The 12274-nt window shown below is 34.4% G+C and overlaps 1 protein-coding gene and 1 long non-coding RNA gene across 2 annotated transcripts; both read left to right on the plus strand.

The window, feature by feature from the left end:
• The first annotated feature begins 377 nt into the window (after positions 1-377).
• LOC113731910 (uncharacterized) lies at positions 378-4190 on the plus strand. The gene is made up of 2 exons (XR_011839767.1): positions 378-868; positions 3620-4190. It is a non-coding gene; the product is annotated as an uncharacterized lncRNA (long non-coding RNA).
• Positions 4191-9921: 5731 nt separating this feature from the next.
• On the plus strand, positions 9922-12274 carry LOC113731911 (glyoxylase I 4-like). The gene is made up of 3 exons (XM_027257424.2): positions 9922-10410; positions 11356-11690; positions 11868-12274. Exons 1-3 carry the CDS (start codon positions 10127-10129, stop codon positions 11960-11962), a joined length of 714 nt encoding a protein of 237 aa, XP_027113225.1. The 5' UTR covers positions 9922-10126; the 3' UTR covers positions 11963-12274.

Genomic DNA, 12274 nt, shown 5'->3' on the forward strand with positions numbered 1-12274 from the left:
TTAGTGTAGCCATCAAAATTTTACTATTTTTATTCCTATTTTTGTTCATTTTAATTAAATTCTATTTATTTTAATTTATTTTGTTTCATTTCTATTTCTTGATAAAAATCGCTTTTTTTTAGAAAAATTGGAAAAAGAAAAGGAAAGGAAAAAGCTAAAAAGAAAAGAAAAAATCAAATACAGTTGAAGTACAGCGCATCTTCTTCTCCAGCTGAAGTACAGAAGCAAGCTACAGTACAGAAATTGCAGCATCCATTTTGATCCATTTTCACTAGTTTTTTTTCCCCTTTTTTCCTCCATTCGATCATGCCAGTACCAGGCCACTTGGCATTGATCCAAAACATCAAGAAATTTAGGATTAAAAGCCATCTAATGGCTTAAAATGGCCACAAAAAATGCAGCTCCAATCTCCTTCCTTAGTTCTAGGTTTTGGGGGGATTGTGTAGCTATAAAAGGCTATAAAACGCAGCCATGATGAGGGATTGAGAGGGGCGGCGGAAAAAAAAAAAGAAAAACAGAGAAAAATGATGGAAAAGAGAAAAAAAGAGAGAAAAGAGAAAAACATAAATATATGGAAAATAAGGTGACCAGGTTGAGCCGTCAGCCCGCTTCATCACTAAATTCCGATCTTTTTATGAGTTCTTGAAGCAGATTCTCTGTTTCTGCACTTTCTTGGGAGGGATCTAAACAACTTTTATTCAGAAACTGTTTCAAAAAAACGTCTTCAAATCAGTTGAATCGGGGTTCCAAGTTCCAGGTTCACCATCGCTGAAATTCCTATGGCAAAAGCTCTCTGAGTTTCGTTTCCAAAACCAGCGCGATTTCTTGGCGGCATTTCACGTCCATTTCACTTCACCAGGGTTCTAAGGTAACCATAGTTTCTCCTCTTGTTGCTTTAACACGATCTTTCATGAAAATTCAAGCCTGTTAGACATGAATCTGGAGTTATTTTGCTGCTGAGTTTTGCTTCATATTTCAACCGTGCTCATTTTTAGATTATTTGCTTGGTCATGGCTCTTTTCTGTTTGAGTTTAGCTTTGGGATTGTGAAATAAAGTTCATAAGATTTCGTTTGTTTGGATTTTGGCTCGTGCGGTTTCTGGGTAATGAAGAACCCAGAGTTGCAGAAGAAGAAGAAAGCTTCTTTCGTACCAGGCTGCATATTCTTTTTAAAAATTACAGTTTCACCTCCCAACTCTCACCTAATTTTACTATGGCCCAAAAACTGCTGCAATAAATCAATTTTCCCCCTTTTAAATTATAATTCTTTTTTACATATTTTAGGTAGATTGTTGGACAAATTAATTCTGGATTTTGGGATGAAATAAGACCTTAACAATTTTTAGTTGGCTTATTAATTTGTTGGGTTTTGGTAAATAGAAGAGAATTGGTTTTGGTAATATTGTTTGGGTTTTTAGATGTGGGTTATAGTTATTTCTGATTGGGTTTGTCTTGGGTTTGGAGACCAAAGCCTATGTATTTTTGGGTTGGAATTGAGTGATAAAAAGATGGGCTGGCCTGCTTGTTTTCTTTCATCTTTTGGCTGGGCTAAGTGCTTCTGGCCTAAGAAAATAAAAGAATGACCCAATGACCTGTTAGCTTAAGAGAATCTGATGCCATAAATTTCACTTTAGTCCCTATACTTTTGTATAATTCTACTTTGGCCTTATAACTTTGGTTTTATTTCAATTAGGTGCAATTTGATCCCTAAACTTTATTTTTCTTCGATTTTGACCCCTATTTTTTTAATCATTGTAATTTGACCTCAAAAACTTTCTTAATATTTATAATTAGGTCCCTAATAGTTTTGGTTTCTTAAATATAAGTTGCTTTTCTTCTTTAATTGCTAATTATGCTCCATTAAATGCTTTAATTGGTAGATTTCATGATTATTTCCAGTTTTTTATAATTAAATTGGTGTCTTGACCATTTTGTTGATTTTGGAGTACAAATAGGGTAAATTTCACCCATTTAACTACAACTTCAAGGGAGTAAACCTCTTTTATTATTTTAAATTCTTTTATATGCTCCAATGTATTTTTTATGTGTAATTGCATGTTTTGAGTGCTTTTTCTTTAATTATTCATTTTTATTCATGTTAAGTTCCATTTATGTTATTTAATTTTGATGATTATTTGTGAGGCATTTAAATACCAAATTGCAATAGATAGGTGTTCAAGACATGTATTTAGCTAACTTATGTAATAGATAGGTTTCAATTTTTGCTAAAAATAGATTTAGTTAGAAAAATGTAATAGTTAGGTTATTATTTTTAGATTTCCCCCCTTAAATTGTAATTAAGGTTCTGAATGTAATAGTTAGGCTTTTATTTGCATTTATTTGCTTGTGTGTTTGCATGCTTATGTGTTTATGTGTTTATTCGCTTTTATTAGGGTTTTGCTTCTAGAAAAATTATGCTTATGTGTTATGTGTTTAATAGATTATATTAAGAAAATTATCGACTAAATTACACAACTAGTTTTGGCTACGCTGAAAGGGTGCTTTAGATCAAATTTTTGCCTTCCCTTTCTTCAACAGTGACTCCCGAACTCTTTTCTTTTATTTTTCAAAGTTTTAGAGTCGTCTAAAAAGGGTTTTATTTATTTTTATTGTTAACAAAATATTTTTGGATGATTTGGTACACCTTAACTCAATACCAAGTGGCGACTCTTATTTTTCCTAAAAACTCTTTTTAGACTATTATTTTGGGTCAAAACCATCGCACTTCTTAAGTCCTATTTTAGACCCTTTTTTTCTTTTATTTTTCAATTCACGCAAAATTAATCAAAAATTCATTTTTTATAACTCATAATTTTTATTTCAAAAAATGGGGCGCGACAATTAGATAAATCATTCTACCAAAAGAGCGAATGCACTTTGATTTATGTCTGTCGTAGAAATATTCAATGTACCGTATAACCATTGCAAGAAGTGTGATACATCCACAAAGTGATTAAAGAATTTGAACACTTGAGCATTTAAGGAACACTGCTGCTGTTTCAGTGATAAAAGCTGCTTTGCTATTTTGTTGTTAACAGAAGGTTTGGACTTTGCAGTAGTGGGCTTCCGAATGATTTTATTTCGATTTAGCAAGGACTTCAGTTAATCTTCTGCACCTACTAGGCTTGTATGTGTGTGTGTGTGTATATATATATATATATATATATATATATTGCCCCTTGAAATTGCTGAGTCTATTAGCGAAAGAAGACAGTAGTTTGCTCTCAAACCAAAGTGTCACATTTTGTAATTGAAGGCAGGCTGGCGACCATATCAATCTGACTGATTTAAGTTTGAGGACTTCATACTCTGATATTTGGTAGGTCAGAAATGGCTGCTTCTTCAAGAGGAAGCAGAAGAACGTTTTCCTCCTTAAACTCGTGGGTTAAGTGTCATTCGTTGTTTATGTGAAACTGCAATTTGCCTGATAAATTGTCGGTGCAGATAGTCTAAAACAGTAGTGCATCTGTGCCCGACAACAGAACTTTTTCCAGGCCTGAAGGCCTGTTTTTTTTTCGCATGTCTCTGTTACAAGTATAATGAGTGGTGCTGGAAAAGTGTGTGCGTGGAGGCCTTGGGACCACACTCATGTCCAAAGTCTGCATGTTTTTCTTATGCAGTGGAAACGAATATCTGAATGCATCGCAGGGTCCGGCATGGATTGGGGACTAAAGTAGAGAAACGTGAAATTCGTTTTGCTGAATTTTGACCAATGATGCTAAAGAATAGTATGGACAACAAAGTGGGCTTCGCTCGTAATGCGCGGATGGGATTCATGGGACTGTAAAATTTTAGGTGCCTTTGGAACCTATTATTGTTAGTAGGTTGCATACACTAACTTAACTACTGCTGTATTGTATTGATGCCGGTTGTTTAGCAGTAGTTGGAAGCACTTTAGTTTTCAAGAATTTTGGTGGGTGTTTTGTGGTGGGGGGCCGCCATTTGTACTGGATGTTACGGCAATTCCTGGAGGAAGTCACTATCCTAATCCTGGGTGTCAATTGTATTGTCATTTGAATAGTATTATAAAAAGGTGATAGGTAGGCAGTCTGAAATGCTGAACTGGATATCTTAGCTAAATCTGACTCGGCTTCTTCCTCCAGGAATTGATGTTTGACAAGCTGTGTGTGGTTGGTTTGAACTTTGAAGTCGTGCGTGTTGATGACAGTAAGTAGTAGTATATGTTGATAAGCTGGCCTGCGTTTTTCGTTCTACCAATTGGTGCCTGCGTATTACTTAAAAATGTAGTATAGAACAATATTGATAGTTGTGCACATTTATACATGGGTGGATGGATGGATGGCTAGGGGGAAGCACGGGCTAAGCGCGAAGTTTTGACCTATGTAGTAAAATATTTATTCAAATAAATTTTATAAAAATATATATATAAGTAGAATTAGAACTGCATGATAATTGATTTAATTGAATCGGTTGAAGCGCACGAAATTACAAGTAAATTGGCCAAATCAACGAACATATAAAGGGAAACAAATTTATAAGTAAAAAAAAACGGGATTGTAGCAGATGATCACACCATACCCCAACAACAAAAGTGGTTTAAGCACAACCACTTGAATGGGTTTAAAAGAAGATGAAGAGCATTGCAATTTACATTTGTAAGTGGTTTAAACACCATTTAAAAGCTTGATAATCACGTGAAATATAAGTCAATTGCAAATAGGATGACAAAATAGCCAAATCTAACTCGACTATACACTATAATGTTGCACATTTGGTTTAATCACTTGCATTTGATTTTTTTTCCCTACCTAAATTATCCCCAAAGATGGCAGATGAAAAATTTTTCAGCAGTCACCTACAAACTCCATGGTTTTCACGGTTTCCATGGTTTTCATGTACAACAATTGTGTCTGATTACTGACCACTACTATTTCTTAACAAGTAATCATTCCAATTAATTGATCCTATCCTTCCAGCGATGCTCATTGGATTCTAAGGCTGCATCACGAACATGTTGATTAATTTGTACTGGTGTTGAAAAAAGGGAAGCAAAAGGTGTAGATGGTATACTTGTTTGATTAATTATTGTTGGTGGTAGACACCGAGTATGCTGCGCAAAATTGAAAATTCTCCAAAACCAAAACCCACAAGAAACAAATTGGTAAAAAAAAAAAAAAAAACCCCCCAAATTGCATATGAAGAAAGAGGGGTCCTGAGTTGTTGCGGGGTCTTGATCACTCCCTTGAGTGCACGGTTGTGTTATTTCTCTATGCTGTCAAGTCAAGGGAGCCTTCAACCACCCCTCCTTTCTCAGTTTCATTGATTTTTCTTCTTCTCTTTATTTGCTTCTCTAATGAGGCTTAGCTTAGCTTTTAATAAACCTATGCTCTTTGGGCATTGCAATGCTTTGTATTCTCGTTGCTACTCAACGGGATTATGCCCCTCTCACCCTCAGATAATAATCCTTAACAAAAAAAAAAAGAAGAAAGGACGAAGGAAGGGTTTCAGAGGAGAACTGGAGAATATGAAGATGTCAGAGCTATTATGATTCTTTGATGTTTTTGGCCGACAGAGCTCTGCAACCCCAACCTCCACACTGATTGGATTTGTTAGCTGCTGGTTCACATTAATGCCATTTTTCTTTCTTAATAATAGGAATACAAAGATGACCCTTCTATGATAGAAATATTCAATTAACTTAGAGTCGCATTTATGTATGTATCATGTATGTAAAGTACTGTGAAATAATAATTAATTTAAGTGATGATCAGTGAGTGGGACATACAACAAACTTGTTGGTTATTGATAGTATAAATTAAGCCAGGAGCGGTAGACCGCTAAAGGAAATCGAAGAGTCGCATTTGACTCTTTCTCAAGTACTCTATTATCTTTCCATACACTTATCTTTTGATGATTCAAACTCTGTCTTGTCCTATCAATTACATGGGAAGATTCAAACTCTGTCTCCTATCAATTACACGTCAATTATTTTACTATCTCAATTGCGTCTTATTGTCATATTCCTCTATATTATTGGGGAAACGAGCTACTCAACATCATATTCAAAGCGCTGTTAGAGAAGATATGCCAAAAAGCTGTCTGAAAAACTAGCGGGAGATATTCTTTTGAAGGTCAGGTCTGGAGGTGGCTGTCTATTTCTTGAAAGGCTGGGTACGTGCATTTCAAAAGAATGAAAAGAAAGCAAGGCTAAAGACATCAAATTAGAGCCGTAACAGGGCATGCTGCACGCACTGATAACTACTAGTTGATAAGGTTTTTTGTGGAACTCCCAGGTTGAGGAACTCAAAAATTAACAAAAAAAAAAAATCACAGGAGATATATTTGATAAAACTAATGTAGTGGAGTATATGGAAAGGCAGCGATATGTGTAGGAGAAAGAGGAATAAGTAGTAATAATATTAGATCATTAATCACACGTAATAACAAGACTTCCAATCATTGACTCTTCTCGACTGATAGAATAATAGAACTCCCTATTTATAAACCACATATATAACTCATTAAACAAGTCTTACACTACAAGATCGATATTTCTTAACAGAACACGAATTTCTAAATGATAAAAATGTCATAACTCGACTCAAATAGAATGCGTAAAATTTTAACTTAGACTAAAGCGCTGCTGAATGATCATATAGAAATTTCTGCTTTTGAACCTCGATTTAATATGCCACCACAAGTGTATACTATACATCAACTCATTGATCTTTTCCTTAAAGCCATTTGCATTTGCATGCCTATATAGAAAAGAATTTATCCAAGAGCTCATGCTCTTTTTGAACGGTACGTTTCAAACGTTTGGTACGTTTATCAGATATGTACACATTAACTACTGTACCTAATGAGTGCCAAAATTTTGAAAAGTCTGATTCATGAAAATTGGCAAATTTCATTCATTTGTCTCACACTCTCATGTTTAATGCGAAGTTTGATATCTTTAGCTTTCGTTACCGAGACTAGTCACATTTTGTGAAGGAGTCAGTTGTCTTTGAACTTTCATTAGATACAGTTGTTCCAAAATGAAAATCTCCCAAGGATCTTGATTACGAAGAGAATATGAAACGTACGTGAACGCCGACAAGATTGTATGCATTTTTTTTTTCCCCATTTGGTTTGAATGGAGCCTGGAAATTTTAGTAATTCACATGGGCAAAGAATGGCCCTTTTATTTATTGTTGCGTACTAGTAATAAGCGAAATAGAAGAGTATTATAAACTCTGTTGACTTTTCCAAGCAAATGAAATGATTGAAGGGACTCGGTCAAGTATCAATCTTTGATTAATTTCCCAGAGTTAAGCATTCCATCTGTAATTTGGAAGAAGTTCTAGCTTTGAATGATTCCAAGGGAGCCCTTTTTTCCTTCTTTTTTTTTTTTTGGGGGGTGAAGGAGTGGGAAGTTGAACTTTTGAAGCTGGTGCAAAGCACAATATGAAGATTTCCAATTCCGCCGTTCATGGAGTTTGTCATGATACAACTGTATTACATGCAAAACACATATAGAAGGGTGGAATGTCGACTGTTAATCGTTTATGCCAACTCGATCGGACATCTATCTGCATCTACAAAATATATATATATATGTGTATGTATATGTGGAAAGATGGAATGTCGACTGTTAATTGTTTATGCCAATTCGGACATCTCTCTGTATCTACTAGTCATCTTTCTTTGGTTTTGGAATGTTTTACCAACCACCTCCTGTCTCATTTGATGGTTCAAAAGTTACATTTAGCTGCATACAATACACCGACCTTCTCTTGGCTTTCTCCCTCTATGGAATGTCAACAAAGACGATAGTTTAAAAGAAAAAAAAAAACAAAAACTACTTACTAATTAGCAATATGCTTAACTATGGGTAATGATCATTAGGCAAGGTGACAAATTTTGAGTTTATTGATTCGGAAAACAACAATCATCAAGAAAGAGGTCCACCACATAATCATTACTCATTCCTATTACTTATATAAAAAGTAGACGGACTTTTGGTATTTTAGAGTGCAAGCGTGAGCATTCTTGTGCTTTTAGTTTTCGTTATTCCAATTATGTCCTTACTAATTGATGGTTGAAGTTTCGTATTGTACTCTTTTTAATTTATTATGATGATTAAAATTCATTATATCATTATATCTATTGGTTTAGAAGGCAACAATAATTGATGGGAAGACAAAATATTAAGCACTAGAAACTACGCGGGATCTGTTCTATTTATCCAAAATACCCTTCTCCCTAATAATTAGATTTATTGTATTTTAATAATAGCAATGATTGTAGCGGTTAGGGCAAAAGCGGTAACTTTAATTGAATTTGAATTATAAAGACAATAAACAAAATATAACACTCTAAACTATTGTGTTTCTTTGCATTCTATTTTAATTTTTTTATTTCCATTAAAAACTTTTATAAATCACAACCTAATTAAAATTTCTAATTTTTAAAAATTTTACTATTGATACCAAAACAAGGTGTTCTTAAGACGATAGAATTATCGTTGTTTGTACTTTATATTTAGATTCAACCCAAAAAATAAAAACTCAATTATCTCTACTAATGAGGTTTCAATTCTCAAAAAATGAATAGTTAGATGGACAAAATTTAGATGTGGTTAATCATCTATATTCCATTGTTAAAAAGAAATAATACACAAAATACTACAAAGAGTTCAATTTCAAAGGCTAATTTTTTAGAAACGGTGCATATAAGTTCATGTTTGAGGAATTTCATTAAGATGCTAATAGATTCAACTTACGTAACATGAAAAATAATAATGGTAGAGCATGCAACCGATATTTATGCAAACAATTATTTTTATTTTACTTTTACTCTTCTACCCCTTCCCATGCCTTTTCTATCCCTAGTTGCTAAACACGGTATTTGAAGAGAACTCTAAGAGCCCTACCTTGACCACTAAGCGAAGCAAACAATTAACTTTTGCTTAGTGTGTAAATTTAGGTCATCCAACTCTAAAAGAAAAAAAAAATTCACATATTTAAGTAAAAATCAAACAATTTTAGTGGTATTATCATAATTTGTTTGTCATGGGAAAAAAAGAAGTAATTAGAAGTATCGATATTATGCATACTATTCAAAATATTGATAGTTTTGTCAAATCATTTCATATTTGGTCAAATCTTTATTTTTTTAAATGTTAATTTTTCATCTTCTTTAATTAATTGTCCTTAAAACTGTTATTTTAAATTGAAAGAGACCGAAGGTATCCTCATTTGTTAAAAATTCCCTACAGATTTTATACAAATTCGTAGATATAACATTTTGCGAACTTTTTTTTTTTTTTTTTGCTTTTAAAGTAATGGTTTTAAGAATAATTAATTAAAGAAGATAAAAAATTAAAGAAAAATAGAAAATATGCAAATATCAAATTTGTTAAAATATTTTTTTACAAATAAATTTTAATGTATAAGAAATTTTATATTTTATGATATTATGGTTGCACGTGACATATTACTGACTTTCGCTATTGATTGTGTGGTTAATTTAATTCCTCTCCTTCCCCAACCAACCAGCCAACCAAAACCAACAATTTGACCCCTTAACCTTATATGATGCTAATTGATAAAAGCCATATGCATAAAATGACAAGGTGGCCGGAAACCAACAAAAATCACACGGTCCAAAGCTAATCTTCGAACTGCATAATTGATGAGCAAAAAAATAAATAAAAGAAGAAACATCTGCGTAAGAAAATCTGAGACTCAGGGCTCAGACGTGCTGATAATTGATAAGAGCACTAGAGGAAATTCGGCCGGCGGTGCAAATTTTTCACTCCGAAAAGTCTTAAGCAGTACTGTTCCATGCAGCGTCTTTCAGCGGATAAGATCGTCATAAATTATGAAGATGTACGCATCACATGGGTTTGTGACGTGGGATTGAGAAGGAATTTGCCCACAGCCGCCCCACCCCCACCCAACTCTGTCCCTCTTCGATCGTTCTCTCCAACTCTTAGCTAATTCGTCTTCTTCCGCACTATAAGTACATGCAAGACTCGCACCAAAATAATGCCATCCCAGACTTGCGTGATTGCATCCTGTCCAGGCAAATTACTTCATAGTCATATAAAGAGAACAGTCTTATCATTAATTAAGCCGCAGATATCAAATAAGTGAAGGTAACTAGCTAGCTAGCTAGCTATGGAGACAGGAATAATGGAGGAGACGTTGTTGAGTCGTTCATCTTCATCATCATCGATACATTCTTTTCCATCATCATCATCATATTCTGCTTCTTCTTCTTCTTCTTCTTCTGCTGCTGCAGCTGAGGGAGCAAGCCAGGCCGCACAACAACTGCCCTTGTTGTCGTTGAACCATGTCTCATTTGTTTGCAAATCTGTCAGCAGATCGGTGAGGTTCTATGAGGAAGTACTGGGATTTGTGCTCATTAAAAGGCCTTCTTCTTTCGACTTCGAAGGAGCTTGGTATGTTCCGCCATTTCATCTCTTACATGTCATCTTTGCTTAATCTTTTTATTCAGTCCAATAAAGTTGTTCCTCAGTTCCTTATTTTTAATTATTTGAGTCAAAAAAAACCAAGCCAAACAAATGAATAGGGTTAATGCATGAGAGATAATCGATCAATTGCATGATGTTGCCCAAAGAGAAGAGGAATCTAAATGAAAACTAATTCCACACGATCGATGAGAACTTGGTTAATGCTGATAGACCCCTCCATCACCATGCAATATTAGGGGCCCATGTCGAAGTAATTAGAAGGCCGTAGTGACATTAAAAGATCTATCAATAATTGAGGGCCCTAGAAAACTTTTGACTTTGCAAGCTGCACAGCTCACACACATTTATTTCCTGTGCAAAACAGCTTTGCTCATTGTTTGGTCTCTTATGCTAGCTCTTTAAGAACTCAAGGAAGAAGTGAGAAATCAAGAATTGATGATGACCAAATTAAGACATTGATCCTCCCAGGTCCTAATTCTTGGCCTTAAAGTTGCAGTACTAAAATGTGAAATTCAACAGTAAAAAAAAAATTATCCTATCCTGCCTGTTTCAAATGGAAGAGAATCCAATTAGTACTGTTACACACAATAATGGCATACAAAGGATCTATCGATGTGAGATCCATATATATTCGCCAACCAAAATAAAAATTTCATTTAAAGATGATGGCAGGTGGGATATATATATATATATATGGAAGTCAAACACACAGCTTAGATAATTTTTAAAGAGAACTGTGCAATTATCTATGGTGGTTGGAATGCGTACATTTATATAGATAGATAGATAGATAGATAGATAATTTACCTTCTATTCGTTAATTGGTGTTAAATGCTACAATTAGTTTCATCTTATTTATTCAGCCGTTGAATTTTGGAAGGTCAACTAAGGTTGCTGAACTGAAACCTGCAGGTTATTCAACCACGGAATTGGAATCCACTTGCTTGAAGTAACGGATGTCCCAAGCAAGAAAGGCAAGATTAATCCAAAAGACAATCACATTTCTTTCCAGTGCACCAATGTGGAGGTCATAATGCAAAAGTTGGAGGACATGAACATAGAATATGTCACAGCAGTGGTTAAGGAAGGTGGCATAACGGTGGATCAGCTCTTCTTCCATGATCCTGATGGCTACATGATTGAAATTTGCAATTGCCAAAATCTCCCAGTCCTTCCACTGTCTTCCTGCCCACTTAAGAAGCTACCAAGACCAACCAGCAACAACCAATTAAAGTCATCCTTCTACGGTATGACTGCACCCAAAACTTTTTGTCAGTGCCAAAAAAACAATAATATTAATGATCCTTCCTTTAGGTTACTTTAACGAAAAATAAAATAAAACAAAGAACTAATCCGGTTAAAATTTTAAGCCAAGAATTGGGTGGAAAAGTTCACTAACCACTATTTTTTTTTTCTTCATGCAGGAAAGCCAACCCCAACTGTACAATACTGTTGTGGAGAAGTAGAAGCTATAATGATGGAGAACTTAGCTGTGGACATGATGAATATTTCCTTCTGAGATTGGGAGCCTCAGCTCTTTGATTTCCTCGAGAAAAACAAAAAAAAATATTAAATTTTACATGATTGCAGCTTTTTGTGAAATAATTGTAGTCCATATCTAAAAGATGTATGCAAGAGTACGCAAGAGCAATTATAATACGAGGATCATAATAGTTCAAGGCTGGCTCTTTTCAGTCCTTAAGAAAGGTCCTTTGTTTACGAGTATGACTCTGTGTGATTTGTTCTCCACTTTACCTTGTAAGTTTTTTGGCGTGTAAGTTTGTTCTCCACTTTTACCTTTGTTTATTTATGAGCTTGTTTGGGCAGTGAA

This window comes from Coffea arabica, chromosome 2c (genome assembly GCF_036785885.1).
Source record: "Coffea arabica cultivar ET-39 chromosome 2c, Coffea Arabica ET-39 HiFi, whole genome shotgun sequence".
NCBI classification, from domain to species: domain Eukaryota; kingdom Viridiplantae; phylum Streptophyta; class Magnoliopsida; order Gentianales; family Rubiaceae; genus Coffea; species Coffea arabica.